Here is a 22,651-nt window from a genome sequence, read left to right as displayed (position 1 = left end):
GTTCATAGATCTCCAATTCTTTGAGGTCTGTTATGGGTGCTTTATTTGGTTATCTTGATGCTGTCATGTTTCCTTGATTATTTGTGAGCCTTGTTACCTTGCATTGGTAATGTACTCTGCATTTGAAGAAGTAGGCACTTCTTTCAGTCTTTATATACTGATGTTGACAAAAAATGACATTCACCACTCAGTCCATCCAGAAATTCTGTGCTGGTGGCTGACAAAGTCTGTGTTCAGGCTTACTTCTGGAGTTTTTGGGTAGGCTGGCTGGATCAGCGTTTGGGTGGGCCTACTGCCTGGGTCCACAGGAGTTAACCTGGTGCCTGGGTCTGCAGATGTAGGCCTGGAGCCTCGATTAACTGGGCAATCCTAGTGTCTGGGTCTGCATGACAGGCATGGTTCCTGGGTCAGTGAGTTTGGGCCTGCATCTTGGGTCTATGGGAATCAACCTGGCACAAGGGTTCACAAGGGCTTACCTGAAGCCTAGGTTTGTGAAGGCCAAACTACTTGGTACTGGGTGCCACATCATCCAGCCTGGAGCCTGGAGCCATGTGGGCCAGCCTGGAATCCAGGATTGCAAGTGCTGGTCTGGTGTCGGGGTGGGCCTGGCGTATGGAGTCACATGGGTTAGCCTGGAGCTTAGGTCTCTATGGGCCTGCCTGAAGGGGTTCACTGGGATGGGCCAGTGTCGGGGTCTACAGGAAGACTTGGTGCTGCTCACTTTACTCACCCGGAGGGTATCTTTCTCTGCACTGGGCTGCATAGGCTTGGAGAAGACTTGATGTGGGTAATGTGAAATTTTCTTACCTATCTTCTTCAATGTGTCTTTTCTTATTTTTGGGCTCCACTTAGGTGCTATAATCTCTCACCTGGGTTTCTTAGTTCTTGTGAAGGTATTTTTGTCTATGGGTGATTGCATAAATTGATTTTTCTGAAAGCGGACAAGTACTGGAAACTCCTGTTCTACCATATTGTTGCCATTACTCTACCTGCAGGATTAAGGCTTTTGAAATATTAGTTGGTTCTATTTTGATAGAGGAAACAAACTTGTCGGCCAGTTCAGTGTCTCCATGAAAAGCCAGATGCCTTGTGTACTATAAAACTCCAAGGGTTGGCATGCATAGTCCGCAGTCTAGATATGATTCTGAATGAACCCATATCTAGAAATCCTAGATAATCAGAAACATTTAAGGAGGTGGTGAGGGGAGCCATTGACAGTGATCACTAGGAGGAATTAACATTAATTAAGAACATATTACATGAATTTCTTTTAGGAGCAAGATGGAGGAAACAAGAACTGAAATCAACAATTTTGTTGTTAGTTCAAAATGAAAATTCAGGAAGAAGGTTTGGGCTTTTTGGTGTTTGATTTTTGGCTTCTGTTTGTTTGTTTGTTTTTTGTCTGTCTTTCCCTCTTCATCTACACATTTCACCTCCTGTTCTTTCTGGAGTTGGGGAGAGACTTTTTATATGGTCAACACAAATTTTTATATTGGTAATTTTATGAACATAATTTGCAGCTGATAACAGAGTTGTCACTTGTTGCTTTTTTTCCCCCCAAGGAATGGTTTTGTTGTGGTTTATAATCCCCAATGGTGCCTTATGTCAATAAAATTAAGGAGTCTATGACATGTGATATATGTTAACACATGTAAATATATTTTGATTTTGTATACAAAATCTATTTGATGTATTTTACCTTGACAGCTGGTTACAAGTATAAATATGGTAACTGTTTGGTGATTGACACTATTATAGGTTGCTTCCTAAGAACTGATGGCTATATTTTAATATAAAAGACCCTTGATATATTTTAACTTGATAGCTGGTTGGAATTGTAAAGGGAAAGTATTTGGTGATTGACAGTATTATGGGTTTCTTCCTAGGAACCAGTGATTAGTAAACTCACATGAATTTCTGAATGCTTCTATTTCTTCCCTTCATTTTATTTTATTAACCGTCTAGTTTGCAAATACAAGCCAATATCCTCATATTGGTCCACTAGCACCAATTTTATTCAGAGGAAGTCTGTTACATAAAACCTGTCATTGCACTGTAGCAGCTGTCGGACAGTTACATTACCAAATAACTTACCACAACTTTTCATTTTCAGATTATCAATTGCTGCCACACATGGTTTTGTTTAAAAATCTGACAAGTATTTGTATTAAAGAAGGTAGTTTATAGCACGTGAAATGTATTGTGACTTACAAAATAGAACTTTTGCAAAACATAATTCGAATTGTTCTGAGACCTCATCAAGTTGTTCAAGCAACTTGTCCACCAACAACACTGAGTTATTGACAAACAATAAATGCAAACACGCAGTTAAATAATTCAATTCTTCATGAATAGAAGAAATGGAACACATGTAAGGTTAGTCAGAGATCATGATAAGGAAGTGGGTCTTCAAATCCTTATGGATGAAAGATCATAAATTTCAGATCTATTTGATTAATGTGTAGAGATAACAGTACATATGTCATATAATAAAGATGGCATATACCATTATCATTTGCACTCTAAAGACAACATTTAGCTACAAATGTTCAATGCCCTACAGGCATACCCATCAACTCCAACCTTTCCTCTTGGGTCCAAAATATTAACTAAAAGATGATGAAGTAGAATATTTTATGGAGTACCTTACACATTAAAGTTTTACGGAGTGTTTCACAAGCAATTATAGCTTCTTTGTGCTGCTTTTATTACGATGACACTTCCAATTAAACAAAACAACCACTTGCAACCAATAGGAGGTTAACATTTTTACAAAGTGCTTGTTCCATCAGAATGTAAGGAGAAATATATCAAACTAAGAATTTTGGACACTCAGGTTTTTGTTATCTATTATCCTGTAGTTGGGATCAATAGTCTACCTTAACTCAAACAAGAATAAGGCAGGTAAACACATGTCGTACATTTAGGTCTGACACACAATTTTAAAGTCATATAAATATCCTAGCGTAAGTCCAAGATTAACTTGTAAAGGCTTCATAGAAAAGGCCTCAAGAGGTAAAAATTTGAGCAAATATAAGTGATTCATTGGTTTTCTGCAAACTTTTAAGCATTTGTCTTACAGTATTCACTCTTTCAGCCATCACAACAACCCAACGATATTGACTCCGTTACACTCCCGTTTAGCAGATTAGGTAACTGAACTACACAGAGTTTAAGTAACTTAGTCACATCACTAGGAAATAATTTTCTTCTACTAGGAAATGAATTATCTCATCGTGTGTGATTCCCATATCAATTTACATCTCATTTGGTGAATTGCAATAGAGGAATATAATATAAATCTATTTATGAAATCTTCCAATTAAAATAAAGAGCCTTTAGTATTACTATAAAAGTAGCATGATTTCAGGTGGCCAACACCCTGCTCTAAGGCATAAGTGCTGGAATTTTCACACAGACAGAACAGGTCTTTTCTTCCTCAACCTCCTTGTTTAAGTATAAAATCCAATGAGGGAGAGTATATAGCAGATCCTTGAATAAAGTTGTTCTGCTCAACATCATTCTTCAATGTTGATGAGAAAAGAAACACAAAAAACTGACTCCTGGTTAGGGCCACTGTCGTGTGGAGTTTGCGCGTTCTCCCCATGTCTGCGTAGGCTTTCTCTGGGTACTTTGGTTTCCTCCCACATTCCAAAGATGTACACATCAGATTTACTGCATGTCGACATGGTTTCAGTGTGATTGAGTGTGGGTGTATGTGGGAATGTGCCCTGTGATGGAATGGCATCTGGTCCAGGGTTGGTACTTGCCTCACTCCCTTAGCTGCCAGGAAAGGCTCAGGCCACCTGTGACCCAGAACCAAAATAACTGGATAAATAATTATCTTATCTGTTTTTATTAACCTTTCTTAAATGTATGTAGAGCTCAAGTTTATTTAAATAAGTGTTTTTGGAACACTTTATTTAGAAGTTTGGTGAGGTTTTGTATCCAGAAATATGCCATAGGAACTTAATTCTTACTGATATCAGTTAGCCAGTGCTGAAATTGGTTGCCTTACATATTTTACCTTAAAGTGACAGTTTCCAAGAACTTGGAGATGTTAAGTGAGGCCTTACTGGATAATTATGGAAAGTGTCATCCAGTGGCAATTTTAACTTGTTTATGGGGATTGTCAGCATTCCTACAGAGTGATTGCCTTAGAAATGACGTCAAGATAAGTAAAAATAATACTGCCTAGCTTTCTGTCTTCTAATGTATCTGTTGTAAGGCTGGACACAAAATGACTGCAAAAATATACTGTAAAGAGTCCATAACATTTGGAATCACAAGACCTATTCTAGCCATGTGGCTTTAGGCAAATTACCTAGCCTTATTAAATACTTCATTTAATAAATGAAAATAATACTAACTGCACCATTATTCTTTTTTAAAGTTAGTGCAAGAACACAATAAAAAAAAATACATGAAGGTTGGGTGCAGTGGCTCATACCTGTAATCCTAGCACTTTGGGAGGCAAAGACAGGTGGATCACTTGAGACCAGGAGTTCAAGACCAGCCTGGCCAACATGGTGAAACCATGTCTCTACTAAAAATACTAAAATTAGCTGGGCATGGTAGTGCATGCCTGTAATCCCAGCCACTTGGGAGGCTGAGACAGGAGGATCGCTTGAGCCTGGGAGGCGGAGTTTGCAGTGAGCCAAGATCATGCCACTGCACTCCAGCCTGAGTGACAGAGCAAGACTCTGTTTCAGAAAAAAAAAAAAAAGAAAAAATATAATTAGCAAAGGCCTATATAGATACTGGTTAATTTCATCATTATCAGAATAATATTTCAGGTTAGTAAATACATAGTTATGGTTAATAAATCTATAATGATTGAATGGGATTTATTCATGACAAGATCTACAATGATAGAATCCCCCAACTGACTCGATGAGGCTTACAGATGTAAAAACAGATTATTCACATGACTAGAGACCACCTACGGAAAGCGGCCCAAGGAAATTTTTCAAGGTACAAGAACAAAGCTGTTGATTACAACCAATCTCAGAATTTGACTCTGGTTTTGCTAATTGCTAAGGCAAAAGAGAGTGGCCATATATTCGCTATTATTTGAGATTCAAAGAACAAAATATGTTTACTTCTCTTACTTGATTCTTTTACATGAAGATATCTTTCTCAGTCCCAAATTATCTGCATAAATGACCACTTTTCTGCAAAGGCAGATGAGCAAATGAGTGCTATTTATAGTAGAATCATATAGTAAGTGAAGGAGACATTGTATGATTAGCTCTTCAAATGGCTACAGAGATGTGTAAATAAAATGGTTAAAACATATACCTGATGGATTATAAATCATTCTACTATAAAGAAACGTGCACACATATGTTTATTGCAGCACTATTCACAATATCAAAGACTTGGAACCAACTCAAATGCCCATCAATGATAGACTGGATAAATAAAATGTGACACATAAACCCCATGGAATACTATGCAGCCATAAAAAAAGGATGAGTTAACGTCCTTTGCAGGGACATGGATGAAGCTGGAAATCATCATTCTCAGCAAAGTAACACAAGAACAGAAAACCAAACACTGCATGTTCTAACTCATAAGTGGGAGTTGAACAATGAGAACACATGGACACAGGGAGGGGAACATCACACACGGGGGCCTGTCAGAATTTCATAGTAATTCTTCGTGGTGGTGGTACTAGTAGTGGTAGTAGTAATAGAAGTACCAGACATGCTAGTAATTGTGGTAGCAGTTTCTTGTTCACTGTGGTTGTAGCAACCATAATACTCATAGTAACATAACTTATTTTAATATTCTAGTAACAAAATAATTAAAAACTATATCTGTGGCTTATACATGTTAACAAATTCTTCTATGTTTCTACTTAGTTCTTTGGAAACAATTTGAAATTTCACCCTTGACATTTGATAAATTGTAGATTTGGGGAACAGTTTCCTGATCAAAAGAAACAATAGTTAATGGTTTCTGTCATCTGAAAACTGGGTTATTGAGAGTGGAGAGAAGTTTCTTAGCAAATCTATGAAAGTATATATAGTTTCTTAGCAAATCTATGTAGAAACATTGAGGGGAAAGTATATATATTTTATTTATTTAAATACTAGCAGTAAGTATGAAGTGTCTGAAATCATCAGTGCTCTTATATTTTGCAACAGTGTATTTCTAGGTATTGCTGGTGTTCTTCTTACAAAGTTGTCTTGGAGAATGGATTTTGTACTTATGTAAAATTATCTTCCTTCCTTGAATAACTGACCTCCATCCTCCAAGTTAAGCAGTTTCTTCTGTTTGTACTTGGAGAATATAAAGAAGAGAAATAACCTGCTTGGAGCTATTTTCTCGGAAATAACACTTTCAGCGTCTAATTCAAACATTTCCCTTAAGAGATGGTATCTATAGAATTTTCGTATTCATTTTAATGATAGATTATAAATGCATGCTGGTGAGAATAGGAGAAAAAATAGAGACCCTGGAAAACAGTTACTCTTCATGTTTATAATGTTAAGGATGTGATATTGCACTTTGATATTAGGAGTATGACTGAAAATCTAGAAGGAAGTATAATAAAAGCAATGACCTTATCACCATAATATTTTTAATACACTTCAGCTAGGTGAAATTACAAATGTACGAAATTCTGCTTAAAGCATCAGGTATTTATTTTGAAAGATAGTGCTTGGTAAATAAGAAACAATAAGTCATATAAGAAACAAGAAGTCATGATGATAAAAGTACACATTGAATATTTCTCCAGTTAAAATATTTTTTAAGATGAATAGCTCTCTAGCTATTCATCTTAAAAAATTATTCAATTATGCTTTTGATGAAATGTTAAAAGGTAGTCAAAGGAAAGAAGATATTCCCAAAAAGAGAGAAATTAATTTCTAAGTAAATAGCTACAGGTTTAATTCTGTAATATCTTACCTAGACATCACAGTTTGGAATTTGAAACAATGAAGACCACAATATGCCAATGAAATATTTATTCAGACCATAAAATGAGTTATCAAAGTTTAACATTTTTTGAGCTTCAAATATCATTATCTTATTAATATAAAATGATTTATATTAGTGCCGGGTATCTAATTAACTCATGACTGCCCAAACATTACAATTGCATTGTCACAAATAATTTGCCTTGCATTTTATTTGTGTGTGTGTATTTGCATATGTATCTCAATTGTGTATTTCTTAGATTAATATTAAAATTAGTTAGCAATCCCTGAGCTGACTCTCCTTTCAGGCAGCTAAAGACTTTGAAGGCAAGAAGCCAGCACAGGATTAACAATTTGTCATGGATAATCCACAAAGTAAATAAACCTACTGTGAATAATAGAAAGGGAGTTAGACTTGTAACATAGGAGCTATTGAAAGTTAATTCAAAGCCAAAGTCCTCCATAGTAAATTCCTTCTCATTATCCAACTGCTAGAATAGACTGGCATTGATTAAATCTCTAAATAGGGAGGCATTTGTGCATTGTCAATGTTTTACCACCTTATCTGTAAACATATAGACTTTATCTTCTTGATAGCATGCTGATAATGTAGAGGCTTGAGCAAACCAAGAATGTGAAAACTTCACCATGGGTGTTTAGCCCCCTTTCAACTTTCAAGTAAAAAAAAAAAGATCAAAACATTTTCTGCATTGTACCAGATGTCATTTCTAAAATTCCTATGCTGAGATGGTAGCTTAAATAAATATTATGAAAATGAATTCACTCATTAAAAGGACTTGTGTGGTAAGCTAGTGTTAAAATAACAAGGGATTAATAACAGCAAATTGAATATTTGAGTTACTTATAATGCAGTATTAGCATTTTTAGCCTAATAATCTCATCCAGATAGTAGTCACTTTTCCCCCAATTAAAATTGTACATGTTATAGATTTTGGGTTTGCAAGGTTCTACCAAATTATACAAGAATTTGTTACTTAATCCAGACCAAGTATTGTTAATAAGATACTAAGATATTAAATACGTTCCTTTTTTTCCAGCTACCATGACATTTTATTTTCATAATACGACTGTAATTGAGTTTGTAGTATTTTAATCATAATTTTATATGGGCTTCTTTTTCTGAATATGTTTCCTATTTTTCTAATTCTAGGTTTCATATACACTGGAGAAGTTGTACATCGAATGCTAACAGCCACACAGTACATAGCACCTTTAATGGCAAATTTTGATCCCAGTGTATCCAGAAATTCAACTGTCAGATATTTTGATAATGGTATGTATTGAATAGCCTATTTTTTTTGCTGCATGTGTATTTTTAAACCTCAAGCATCAGATTCCTGTTAATGTTTTTCTTAATTGTTTATTTTTTGGTGTGTAAACTGCTTGATGCAAATGGTCTGAGATGACAAATGTTATTCTGCTAAGATTTATAAAGTACACAAATGGCATTCATTCATTCATTCAACACGTTTATTAACATCTACTATACACAATAAAAATGAGTTGCTGTAGACAAGACCTCAGACAAAGCAAATGAATTTATTTGATGCTATTTCAATAAGTCAGTTTTCCAATTTTCCCATCAGAAAAAATGGAAATAAGAATAATTTTGTTAGTTCTGATTTTCCAGTAGAGGGAGGTGGCATATATTGACATTAAATTTCCAGAACTTATGATTTGTATGTATCCATAAGATGAACACATATTTTAAAAAGTATAAAGTAGTTAGTTGTGGGTAGTTCAACTTAAGAAAATAAAGTTTTCTTAACTTTAAAAAATGAGTGAGAGCCTGTTAAGATTTATCAAATATACCAAGAGCAATATATACCTGCTATTACTATTTTGGGACATATAAAATAGAGAAAAAACTGGAATATATCATTAAGTGCTGCCAAAATCCAAGCAAGAAATTCAAGGCGTTGGAAACCTAAATGAGTTTTCATCTCAACATCTTATTGAAAGCTGTAACTTTGGTAGAGAAAATAAATTATAAGTAACAAAGAGTTTATATTTGAACGATTAATTAAGTATAGAATTTTCTGTGTATTTAACATTCACAAATGATATTTATTTGTTCAAATGACAACTTTATGCCTGCAAATAATACAAGCAATTGGGGTGAACAGAGTTATTTCTACTCTTGTCTTATTGGTGATGATCAAGGAAGAAATTTGCTCATGGTTGGAATAGACTTGATGGTAGCTGTAGCCTTGGAGAAATACGATCATTTTGCTCAGAGCAATCTCCTGACCAGTGTAATGAAAGCCATTTTACAGGTCGAAATAGCACAATGAAGAAATTAAATATAGTTAGATATTCACCTTAGGAAATACACTTTGAACAACTTGAGTAACACCAAGATATGATCCAATATGAAGTAACTCTAAATGTTAGCTGTAATAATGATTCATCTCTATTATTTTAAGAACTATTATATTCTCTTCCATTTTTTAAAAACTCATGAGGTGCTAACACCCAAGGATGTGCAAGTAGACTGTAAATACAGTATTCTTGAGGCAAAACTGCAGCCAGAAACTTATCTGAAACTTGCTCTATCATTCCAATACAAAATTGCCTTGGGAATCTATCCTATGGAAATAATAAAAGATTTAGTGAACATTGACTATTTTCCAAGCTCCGACATTCACTAGGTGATATTAGGGTCATTTACTCATGGGCACATGATTCTAATGACCAAGACTTTATACTGTTGCTATCAAAATCATAAGACATATTAAATAAGTCTCTCTACATATATTCTCATATACCTTGTTCCTAGGTAGCTCTTAATATTTGAATTTTACTTGCATTTGAGTGATTGTTAAAAATTGATGTATACTACTCCAACTGAACTCTAGGTTCTTTAAAAACAAGGACTGTGGCTATTTATAAGAAATCATTTTATCTCCAGTATCCTGTATAGATACTTAATAGGCTGTAGGTCCTAAATAATTATTCAATGAATGAATAAAAATAATTACATATGTAAACTGAGTTTTTATTTCTGGGAATTGTAAAAGTATTAATACTCAAGAAAACATGTATTTTTTACCCATTGAAATACCTTCTGTGTAATGACTTATTCCATAGGAATCTAATATTGAGGAATATTGAGTTCAAACAATATGATAATGAAAGCTTGTGTTTTATTGAATGAATGAAACACTTTTAAATACTGTAAGGCTCTTCACAAAGCCCTTTTAATACCACAACAACTTGCTGAAATATTTTCAAGTTTGGCTAGAATCACTGACAGGATACTTAAAGATTGGAAATTCAACGATTTAGGAAAGCAGACTTCTCTAGAGAAGACAGCAGCAGGTTAGAAAATTTAAATCAGCAAATGTTGAGAGAGCTATGCTATTACATAATATAAAATTTAGCACGTGCAAACAGTATGCCTTTTTTTTTTTTTTTTTTTTTTTTTGGCGGGGTCGCGCTCTGTCTCCTTCTGTTACCCAGGCTGGAGTGCAGTGGCGTGATCTCGGCCCACGGCAAGCTCTGCTTCCCGGGTTCACGCCATTCTCCTGCCTCAGCCTCCCGAGTAGCTGGGACTACAGGCACCCGCTACCACGCCCGGCTCTTTTTTTTTTTTAATTATTATTTTCAGTAGAGACGGGGTTCAACGTGTTAGCCAGGATAGTCTCGATCTCCTGATCCCTGATGCACCCGCTTCGGCCTCCCAAAGTGCTGGGATTACAGGCGCGTGACCCACCGCGCCGGGCCAACAGTGCTTTTTAGCAACCTGCTACTAACAAAATATTGGGAATCTCTCCCTCAGAATTTGCATTAAAAACTTTAATTTATATAGCCCTCTTATTTTCATAAATAGTCAAGGGTAACTATATTTTCTTGTATTTAATGCAGGAATCGCTTGAAGGCAAAAACTGTACTCCCCATGTTACAGGAAAGGAAACGGTTTCATGCAGATTAATTGTGTCCAAGTTCACATGGAAAGTTTTATAGAGACAAGGTGCGAGTCTAAGTCTTCTGCCCTCTGGTTCATTGTTTTCACTGCATCACCAGAGTGCAATAGAAGCTAGAGGATAAGGGAGAGACTAGAGCTTGAGGGTTGTAGACATGTGTGAAGGAAAAAGAAGCTAGGAGGCATTTCACAATTAGAAAATTCCTATACTTATAAAATCATGGGAAGTTTCCTGGCTATTGTCTTCTTGCTCTTTCCTTTTCTCTTTTCTTTTCTTTTCTTTTCTCTTCCTTCCTTCTTTCTTTTTTTTTCCTTCCTTCCTTCCTTCCTTCCTTCCTTCCTTCCTTCCTTCCTTCCTTCCCAATATAGACACAGAGTTGCCCGTGGAAGGAAGAGACCTGGGTGGTCTTCACTCATAGCAGTGATAATGGCTAAAAGCACCAAGGTCAGGTTAAAAAACTTTTTTTTTTCTTTTCTACTTTTAAAGTTTTGCCTCAAAGTACATTTCTATACTTCAACATCCGTTCAGGGCTTACAATTGAATATTCAAAATATTTGAAATAAAGTGTCTATTTAAAGCTGTCAGCTATCTCAAGAGATATTACTAATAGCACCAAATAATTACTGAAAATTAATTCTTCCATGCAGTTGTAATTTTTAAATACATCAGATATTTATTGCTGGGAGATAAGATTTGCTCTTTTAGTTCTATGATTTTCATTTTCAACACAGCTTTTTTGGGCAATAATTTTTTTTTAACCAAATGGAAAAATCTAACAGAGTGAAGAAAAAGTCTTAGCAGCTCTTTTCTTTTTTAAAAAAAGAGAATACACAATGTCAGTTAAAACAAAAATGTGAATTCTCACTGGTAACTATTAAACTGTTTCAGTTTTTATTTCATGTCAATTGTTTATAGTAAACACTGACAGAGTGAGTTGGAATGTAATATACGGCACTGAAGTTTCATCCCAGTGTGCTTCAAGAGGCTTCGAAATCTTAGCCCAGGGCCTTTTGAGCTTCTTGCAGCCTCCTGGAAGAAACACAGCAAAGACAGAAACACAAGCGTTGTGAACTCAAGGAGAAAATTCCCATTAGTGTTAAAGGAACTCCTTCAATGTGGAAAAATATATTTCTAAGTATGGAAAAACATTTTCAGGTCTTTTGTACGTGGTCCTAACTTTTTTAATGTTTTTTTTTTCTCTCTCAGCATTTGTCAAATGTATTTGAAGTACATTCAATCCACTTGGGCTGCATTTTGAAAGTGGCTTATGGAAATTTAAGCAGACAGTATCTATTAACATTAGATTAATAAAATTCCAAAGGCAAAATTCCCCCACACTGCATTAGCTCAAGTATTGACCTTAGTATGAGGTTATATTTTACTAAATATTTAGAGACTACTCAATCCTTTAAAGAAATTCCAAATACTATTTCAATAACAGAATTTGATTAACCACATAAAATTGAAATCGTACAATCACCAGATGTGAAGGCCAGATGCAAAAACATTTTTGTGAAAACTCCCACCAGAATTGATACGTATGTTTTTCTCATTGCATTTCTTCTTTTTACAATGGGTGTATAGGCACAGCACTTGTGGTCCAGTGGGACCACGTACATCTCCAGGATAATTACAACCTGGGAAGCTTCACGTTCCAGGCAACCCTACTCATAGATGGACGCATCATCTTCGGATACAAAGAAGTAAGTGATGTATTGATAATTTCTTTCCCTTCCCCTTGTTCTTGACTGCTGCCTTTCCTCCAAGTGTCAAGAAAGGGACATTTTACAGCCATGATCCTCGAATCATTTTCTTGCCTCTTAGTTTCTTTTGCTTAATAAAAAATGTTTTGGTTAGTTTTAATCTTCTGGGTGCATTGATTGTTAGCTCTTTTGTTTTGTTTTCTGATATTGTTGGCATCAGGACCCATCAATTTCATAAAATTATTGAGTAATTATATTGAGTAATTATTGAGTAGAGTGAAATGCATCTAAGAAAAAAACATCCAATTTGGAGGAATTTCTCATCTAAATCTAAATGTTTGTATTTATGTATTTTGTTAGTTTTTTTTTCACCTTGTTGATTTCTGTGTTATATTTTGGTTCTAATTTCAAAAGCATTTATAGAGATGAAAACTTATGTGGCTCAATGACCCAGTACTGAGATAGTTCCAGGAGAGCTGAGCTTACAATCCCTTTGACTAATGTTTATTGAAACTGGATAGGAAAGATAAATTAGAGATCTAAGTGACAGAAAGAACAAGGGAATTTAAACTTATGGTTTGTTTCATTTTAACAAACTGACAAAGTAAAGAATAAAAATTTACTAAATTGTAGCCTTAAATTTACAAAATATTTAGACTGGAGTAACTGTGTGTTTGATTTCCAACTCTTTTGACAAAGTAATTAAGACCTGTTGGACTAAGAATATTAAAAATAAAGTTCCAGGAACTACAAATGTAATGTTTTAGATAGTCTTTAATTATGAGAGAAATCTGAACAGTGAGAATTAATAATGAGCATTATTAACCCATAGGTTAATGGATATTTATAATAATACAGACTTGATATCTTATGTTCAACTGAGGGATTACTTTTTCCTTGAGAAATGAATCCCAGATTATAAAAGGAATATTGAGGATCAAGAAAGAATTCACTTTGGTCAAATCTTCTGAAATTCATCTATTCCGTAAAGTGTAGCATAATTTAATTACAATCAAATAGGCCAACTCTAAAATTTATGTCAGATTTATATAGCCCTCTTATTTTTTGTCAGATATGTCAGATATTTCTATTACTGTAAAAACTTTTTAATGAAATTTTTCATTTACTTGGGGCAATTGAGTAAGTAGGATATAATTATAGACTATGTCCTACTTGGTGTTTCTTTGTCCAAGTGTATGGTTTTGTTTTTTTTTTTCAATTTTTATTTCAGGTTCAGGAGTACATGTGTAGGTTTGTTATACAGGGAAACACATGCCATGGAGGTTTTGTTGTATAGAATATTTTCTCACCCAGGTACTAAGCCTGGGACTCAATAGTTATTTTTCTTTCTTTCTTTTTTTTGAGATGGAGTTTTACTCTTGTTGCCCGGGTTGAAGTGCAATGGCCGGATCTTGGCTCACCACAACCTCTGCCTCCTAGGTACAAGAGATTCTCCTGCCTCAGCCTCCCTTGTAGCTGGGATTACCGGCATGCACCACCATGCCCAGCTAATTTTTGTATTTTTAGTAGAGACGGAGTTTCTCCATGTTGGTCAGGCTGGTCTTGAACTCCCTACCTCAGGTTATCCTCCCGCCTTGGCCTCCCAAAGTGCTGAGATTACAGGCGTGAGCCACCGCACCCAGCCGATAGTTATTTTTTCTGATCTGCCTCCTCCCACCTTCCACTGTCAAGTAGGCCCCAGTGTCTGTTGTTCCCTTCTTTGTGCCCATGCGTTCTCATCATTTACCTCCCACTTATAAGTGAGAACATGTGGTATTTGGTTTTCCATTCCTGCAATAGTTTGCTAAGGATAATGGCCTCCAACTCCATCCAGGTCCCTGCAGAAGACGTGATCTCATTTCTTCTATGGCCTCATAGTATTCCATGGTGTGTGTGTACCTGATTTTTTTATCCAGTTTATCATTGGTGGCCGTTTAGGCTGATTCCATGTCCTTGCTATTATAAATAGTACTGCAATTAACATACACATGCATGTGTCTTTGTGGCAGAATGATTTATTTATTTTTTTAATTAATAGACTTTATTTTTTAAGAGTAGTTTTAGATTCACAGCAAAATGATGCAGAAAATACAGAGAGTTTGAACATACTCTTCTTCCCCTGCTGAACATCCTCCCCCATCATCAATGTACCCCACCAGAGTGGCACATTTGTTGCAATAGATGAACCTACATTGACATTGACGCATCAATGTCACTCAAAGTTCTTAGATTACATTAGAGTTCCCTCTTGATGCTGAACTTTCTAAGGGTTTTAAGGATGTATAATGTCATGCATCCATCATTATAGTGTCATACAGCATCCTTCCTACCCTAAAAATTCTCTTTGCTCTACCCAGTTTTTTGTTTCAATAGGTTTTGGGGAAACAGGTGATGTTTGGTTACATGGGTTTATATTCCTTTGGTTATATACCCAGTAATGGGATTGCTGGCCTGAATGTAGTTTTACTGGTAAGGTTGTGGAGAAAAGGGAATGCTTATACACCACTGTTGGGAGTGTAAATTAGTTCAGCCATTGGGGAAAGCAGTTCAGCCATTGGCGATTCCTCAAAGAGCTAAAATCAGGGCTATGTTTTTATATCAGAGCCCATCATATTTTTATGTCACACTCCCTGGACGCCGAGAGAAAAATTCTCAAAAGAACTTATTCATTTCTAGTTTTCATTGCAATCTAGTATATTGCTGGAACTGCACAGTGATGTTTTGAAATGTTTGTTTTCAACGGTTTCAACCAACACTGGTCAAGTTTCTGGAAAGACGCAAGGTCAGTAAGTGTGAGGACTTAGGTCTCACCAACTGGAGGCTTTGTCAAAACAGAAGTGTGTGTTCTTATTGTGGTTTCGCTTGCTAGTCTTTATTATCGAAAGTGTCATCTTTCTTTACACTGTTCTCAAAGGGTATCTCACGTTGCAGAGTAACAGTTGATTCTTCCTATTCTCTGGTCTAGGTTGGTATTTTTAAAGGCCTTTTCTTCATTTTAATCAAAGAAAAAAGTTCCGTTATGGTTTTCCTGTTTTGTTATGGGGAATTTCAAGATGACAGGCAAATTTAATGCTTTCTTGATATTCCCAGGCTCTTGTCGTGAAGAATGTCTTCCCTCTGCACTTGGAGTTCAAAGAAGTTGTTTTTACTTTATTATTCACTTTACTTTAATTTGCCTTTCAGTTCTTTCTTTGTTCTAGATAGAAAGCAGTTTCTACTTTTCTAGTCTACCACTTTTTTCTTCCCAATAATTGTCATATATTTTATTTTGCTAAGGCAAATTATTATTTGTAAAATTTGTCATAAGAGAGTCCCCTTGCATTTGGGGTGACAGCTAGAAGCTCCTGGTACTGCTAGAAAAATATTCCTAATCACATGATAGCATAAAATAGTAGTTTGTGTAATGTATTATCATTTTCAAAGTACTTTCATATGCATTATAGCGTTTAATTCCTCAACAATTTCCTATAGCTTTAATATCCTAAGCATTTTACAATAGCGTTGGTACATTGAAGCTGTTCAATAAATGTTTATGACTTAATTATGGAAATAGATCATACATGATCATCTTCATTTTGTAGTTGAGCAAGCTAAGTCAGAGAGATTAAATGACATACTTGAGGTCACAGAGCTAGTTAAGGATAAATCCAGAATTTAATTTGATGATCCCAAGACATCTCAACCATTTTCCCTGCCTAAAGAGATTATGTAAAACAATTCACAAATCTATGTCTCATTTGTTTTTCCAATAAGTATTTCTTAATATTGGCTGTTTAAGAATCTTGCTTGTTAGACTTTGTCATATCACACAATTACAGGTATAGATAGGAGAGGTATTCCTACTTCATTTGGAGAGCTAACCAAATTCTAAGAACATATAATTACAAGGAGTAAAATGTTCTGTTCCTGTCCAAGCTAAACTTACTGAATTATAGATAGGGAAGTAAGTGTAATTCTTTCTGTAATAAGTTTCTTCTAATAGGCTAACACCAGCTTTGTTTTGTTTCATTATGTTTTATGTGAATAAGAAGAAAAATTCTGATTTACACAAAACCCACCACCAATTTGGGACTTGTTTTAAAATTGTAAATTTTAATTACAGTTAAATTTTACTTTAAAATTAGTAATGGATTGAATGAATTCAGTTAGGTAAATTTCATTTTCAATGCCCTCATTCAATTTATCTCAGTATTTAAATGTGCCAACCATGCTAAGCACGTACATGACCTCCAATCCTTTCATGCTGCAAATATTGCCTTTTCTTCAATAGCATAATTTTTTTTTTGCAGTGCAAACTGAATGATGAATGATCAATAAATAAGAAAATGCATTTACAGTTGTAACAATCTTGCTTAGAGTGGGATTGAAATAGGGAAATACGACTGCTGCTTAAAATAAGAATGAATACAGATTTGCTCATAATACTCAATGTTTCTTCACCAATACCCTGTTGTTTTCTAGAATCATATTGGAGAGAAGACTTGTGGAGGCATGGATTCCCTTAAATAATTAAGTTATTTTTCCTGAGGTTGTAGCTCCTGTGTTGTTTAAAGATTCAAAATTCTGTTTTAAACTATAGGCCCTTATTGTTACACAGCTGTATATTTTAATTAACTTCAAAGATAGAGTTTGCTTAGAATTCAGTCAAAATAAAAAAGAATGTTTTTTTAAGTTCTTTTTCTCAAATTACCAACTGTTCATTATAATGCATTTTTCAATTTTAGAGTATCCAGTTTTTTTAGATAGATTTAATTACCTGATGAAATTAATCTATTTCCTTAACTATATTAATAACAATTATTTTAAACGTTGTGACTGATAACTCCAATATCTACATGTCTTATGGGTCTGTCTCTATCACCTGTTTTCTTTCTATTTCCTGTAGATTTTTATTCATTGGTCATGTTTCTTTGCATGCTAGATGATTTTTTAAATAAAATTTTGGATATGGTTTACAAAGTACCAAAGTACTTTGAGGATGTAGATAATGTTTTCTTCCTGCAAGTCAGTTTACTTTATTTTTTTGGCAGTTAGTACAGGACAGATTACTTTAACACTGTGCAGCTAAGCCCTTTCAAAGTTGAGCATCCGACCTTATGAGACCAGAATATTTCTGGTAAGCCCTTACTCTTCTAGTCCTTCAGGGATCTCCACTAAAGATCTGGATTTTTACTATGGACCTTTTCCTTAATGCCCCTGAATGCATGTATTTTTCTTCAGCTCCATGAGACAGCCCAAAGGCTGTGGACAGGCAAATCATTCTTACCTGTGATCACAAGTGGCTATGATGTGATTGATATAATATGATGTGCTAAGCTGTGGAATCAAAATGACTAGCCAGGAAAGACAGTCAAGGATATCAAAATGAACCACTGAACCATTCAGTCGTGTATTGAAAAGAAAGTGTGTAGGGTAGTTACTTAAACTCTCTGGGCTAAGTCAGTGAGACCTTCTCACTCTCTATCACTTGCTTGTAAATTGGCAAATGCTTTGATGAGAAAAGTGGTGTTGGGTTTATGTCTGCGTTTTCCGTTCTTTGGGATTTTGGCTTTTCAAGACCTTGCTCTTTGATAACTACCTGAAGTTTTCAACGGAAGCTTTCCATATTTTATTCACATTTCCTGCTTGATTCAAGTAGTAGAAATGATCTTAATCTTGTATGCCATAACCAGCAGTGAAAGTCACATTCACATTTAACAGTAACCTCCAAATTTGACAAAATCTGGCATTTCTTGAGCTCTTCATATATGCCAGCCACTGACCTAGGCATTTAAAATAAATTATGTATAATTCTCACAAAAACCATGAATAGCTACCTTGGACATTTACAGAAAAGGAACCTGAAACACCCAGAGACATTAAGTAACTTTTCTAAAGATATGGAATAAAGATGTATCCAAAGAAATACCACTCTAAAGCCCAAAGGCCTAGCTACTGTACCAGAATGCCCTCTTACAAACTTCCTTTTCAATAAGTGACTGAATCAATTCATTCGTTTTGATATCCTTGACAGTCTTCCTCGGCCAGTCATTATCATACCATAGCCTAACATATCATATCATAGCATATCATGGCCACTTGGGAGCAAAGGGAAGGTTTGCCTATCCGCAGCATTTATATTATTAATCTATAATTTTTTTAAATGAAAGAACCTGTACATAGACCAAAAAATGGATCCTTTCTTAAAGACATGGAATTTGGCAACCAAACTCTCATTTTCCTATTCTGTTAGTAATTAGCTATAACCCTAAATCTCGGCGTCTTCATATTAAGTTGCCATTAAATAGTGATGACTTTTTGCTTGATTACAATAGATATGGCTCTAATATTTCTGGTCTATTGGTAATGTAACAAGGAAACTAACAATTCTCAAAAAAGTATTGTATTCCAGTGGCCGGGCATGGTGGCTCATGCCTGTGATCCAAGCACTTTGGGAGGCCGGATCACTCGAGGTCAGGAGTTGGAGACAGGCCTGGCCAACGTGGTGAAACCCGATCTCTACTAAAAATACAAAAATTAGCTGGGCGTGGCAGTGCATGCCTGTAATCCTAGCTACTGAGGAGGCTGAGGCAGGAGAATTGCTTGAACCCTGGAGGCAGAAGTTTCAGTGAGCAGAGATCATGCCACTGCACTCCAGCCGGGGCGACAGAAGGAGACTCTGTCTCAAAAAAAAAAAAAAAAAAAAAAAAATGTATTTCAAAAATGCTGGAGATTTGAAATAAGGGTCTTTACAGTCCTTGATGCTGTGTATCCTAGAATACTCTTACTTTGTAGAAGTTGCAGTTTCTCTGACTTGTTTTATCTCTATTCTCATTATATACTTGGCATTTGTAATCACTCTGGACACAGACTATGGATGGATGTCACTTTTGTTGTGTCAATTGCAAACTCGGGTCCTTTTTTTTTTCATTAGCTTATGTAAGGGATAAAGATAGTCACTAGGTTAGGAAACTGGTAATTTAAATAAAAATGTCATATAATCCTACTAGATGGCAATAGGAGAAAAATCACAGAAGAGGCAGGCTTAGCCCGGGAGTCAGCCTGTTCTATCCATTTTCTTGGTTGAATAGTTTACCATCTCCTTCAGCAGCAAATTTTAGAGGAGGTCAATATAGAGGAACTTTACTGTTTATTAAGTAAAATCACTTTTTAATCTACTTTTACCATTTAAGTGTTTAAACCTAATGTTCCTTGGTGTCACATTTGCTTCTTCTATGGAAGAATGCATAGTTAATAAATCACCATTGCCAATTAGTTGTAGGTTTCAATGGGGCTCTTAATGCATTTTTTAAAAAATTATTTGAAGATTATTTCTCTTATTTAAACTGTAATGACCCTTCACTCATGGTTAGCAGCCGGAAAGCATTAAAAGATGAACATTGGCTGAACTTGTGGAATTTATAGAAAAAAGGTAATTCAAGAAAGTTAGAGAAGGCCAAAAAGAATGCAACAGTGAGACCACCACCATTTAGATATAAGGTAATTTCCTTCTATAACTATTGCTACGTCTGTGAGAATACTTGTGTGAATATAGTATATACATCCAAGACATTTGATAAATGTGTGAGCAGAAAAGAATAATATATACGTACATATATATCTAACACAAGGATAAGAAAACCAGGTAGAATAAAATGCTGATTTAAAAATCTCAAGAAATAATTCTAAGGAAAATGTAGAGACAGATATTTTGTATCATAGGACTTCCCTGTATTTTAAACAACTAAAGTATTAAAATTTTATCTATCCAGTTTTATTTGAGATCTAATTCATTTGCATTCGTAGAGATATTTTACTTTTTAGCTATCTCACATATAGAAGCGCCTGACATTTTAATTTTTTGTTTACTTTTCCTAGTGTAAGAAAATGGTAAGTTGGATTATTCTCCCTTGATAATGTTCCAATGACAAATCCTGTGTGTAAAAATAAATAAAGTAGCCAAGTAGAAAGATCAATGTCCCAGAGGAAATTATTTTATTTTATTTTATTTTATTTTACTTATTATTATTATTTTTTAAGACAGAGTCTCATTCTGTTGCCCTGGCTGGAGTGCAGTGGCGCGATCTCAGCTCACTGCAACCTCTGCCTGCCGAGTTCAAATGACTCCCCTGCCCTAGTCTCCCAAGGAGCTGGGATTACAGGTGCCTGCGACAATGCCTAGCTAATTTTTTGTGTCCCTCCCAAACCCAGGGTGTAGACTTTCTTTAATCTCCTTTCTTTTCTCTTGATGTCTAATTCCCAAACCATGTTTAGGTAAGTTTCCTTATCTAGCTATTGTCCCAGGTAAAATCCACACCAGAGTCTTGACTATGTTGAGTGCAATGGCACAAGCTTCTTCAAGTGGGCACCCTGCGTCGCTGTCTTTTGTATGAAGCTCAGACTCTTCGTGTGCCAATTCCACATGAGCAGTCTTAACTCAGAGGGCACGCTTTTTACTCTGTGTATGTTTTTATGTTTTATGTGTACACATGTGTTTGTAAAACAGATATGTTGCCAACATCTAAACATTAAAATATTTCAAGTAAAAATGTAGATTTGCATTTTTTCCTTGAGGACTCAGAAAGCCCTAGAAGCCCTTTGCTTGCAAATATTGCCTGGAAAATTCACTCAAAGCGTGCACCCTCCAATTTCTCCCTCATGAATTTCTTCTTTCTTACCCGAGGCACACAGTAGCTTATGTAGAAAGGAAGTTTGAAACCTCTGTTTTAAAGTGGAGGTGGATTTTACTTGTCACCTTCATGCTGTTAGTTGACTGCTTCCAGATTTTCTACAGATTATGATTGTGGAGATGGGGGCAGGAGGCATGTTAGGAATTGATTGTTTGATGATAGCTCACCTTGACTTTCATGCTGTTAGATGCATTGCTCAATACCTGGCAGACGAGAGTTCAGGAGCTGTACACTAAAAAAAGGATTGAAATAATTGTGCAAGTTGTTACTGATACTCTGGAAAGCAAATGAATTTTTCCATTGTCAAATTTAACTGAAAGCCCTTCTATTCAAGTGTAGTTTACGGTTAACTCAGCATTAATATTTTGGACTTTATATGTTTGTTTGTTTGTTTGTGTTTTAGAGACAGAGTTTTGCTCTGTCATCCAGGCTGCAGTGCAATGGCATTATCATAGCTCACTGCAGCCTCCAACTCCTGGGCTCAAGCGATTCTCCTGCCTCAGCCTCCTAGGTAACTGGGGCTACAGATTGTTATTTTGATAATAATAAAAGAGATCATGACTCTTAAAAATTAGATTCACTACTGATAATACTGAAGCCAGATCAGATACTTAAGTAAAACGAAGGAGAAAGTTAAGGGTTACAGGCAGATAAGAATGGGTAAAACAGAAAGCTTTGAGTTTATTGTGGGATTTTGTTGTTGCTGTTGTTTTTAATATTAAGCTACTAAACACCATATTGCAGATTAGCAAGGAAACAAAAAATTAGTTTGGAGTAATTCTTTTCCAGTTAAGGTTTGATAGGATAGGATTCACATCTTGGAACACATGCTATACAATCAAACCCTTGCTGAGATACTGTGCTTCCTAGTGGATAGATAGCTGGGTCTGTAATGAAAACAAATGAATGTTTTGGTGATGTTTTCAGGGCAGAACAAAGAGGAAAATAAAATTCCATTAACCATGACTTAGGCGGCATGCTGTTATCTCCCTAGTTTAGAGACAGATGTAAGAACCTCAGGTTTAAGGGATTGTGTGGGGTTCCTGTGTGCTGGAGAAAGATACCACAGAGTGGAGAAGAGAGGAGCTTCTGTCTTTGACTCTCCTTCCAAAGGCCAGTGTGCTCTGCTCTACTTTTGCTTACCCCTGACATCTTTTCCTGCCTTGATTTTGTGTAGCGATTGCAACCACTTTCTGCTTCTATGCTTACTTTGCTTTGCTTTAATATCTCAGTTATATAAAAATGTATACCAAGTAATAAACCTATCTCTAGCTTGTTATATAGAGCAAAAATTATACTGTTGTTTAAAAGAAGTATTCATGAATGCTTTTAGGGGTCAAAATGGAAGCATATTTTAGCCAGTGTGAAAGCTCCTTTTATTTCTATCCTGTGGAGAGAATGTA

The 22,651-nt window shown here is 35.4% G+C and overlaps 1 protein-coding gene across 2 annotated transcripts in view; it reads left to right on the top strand.

Moving 5' to 3' along the window:
* Nucleotides 1–22,651, top strand: part of PLXDC2 (plexin domain containing 2) — a 463,014-nt gene that overhangs the window by 313,748 nt on the left and 126,615 nt on the right. For both annotated transcript variants that reach the window (XM_025396216.1, XM_025396218.1), the window contains 2 exons: nucleotides 8,101–8,223; nucleotides 12,461–12,579. In XM_025396216.1, the coding sequence (XP_025252001.1) occupies nucleotides 8,101–8,223; nucleotides 12,461–12,579 (242 nt within the window). The remainder of the gene's footprint in view (nucleotides 1–8,100; nucleotides 8,224–12,460; nucleotides 12,580–22,651) is intronic.

The sequence above is a fragment of the Theropithecus gelada genome, chromosome 9, assembly GCF_003255815.1.
Source record: "Theropithecus gelada isolate Dixy chromosome 9, Tgel_1.0, whole genome shotgun sequence".
Taxonomy (NCBI): Eukaryota; Metazoa; Chordata; class Mammalia; order Primates; family Cercopithecidae; genus Theropithecus; species Theropithecus gelada.
The sequence above is the reverse complement of the archived record's forward strand: the minus strand, read 5'-3'. Positions and strand labels throughout refer to the sequence as shown.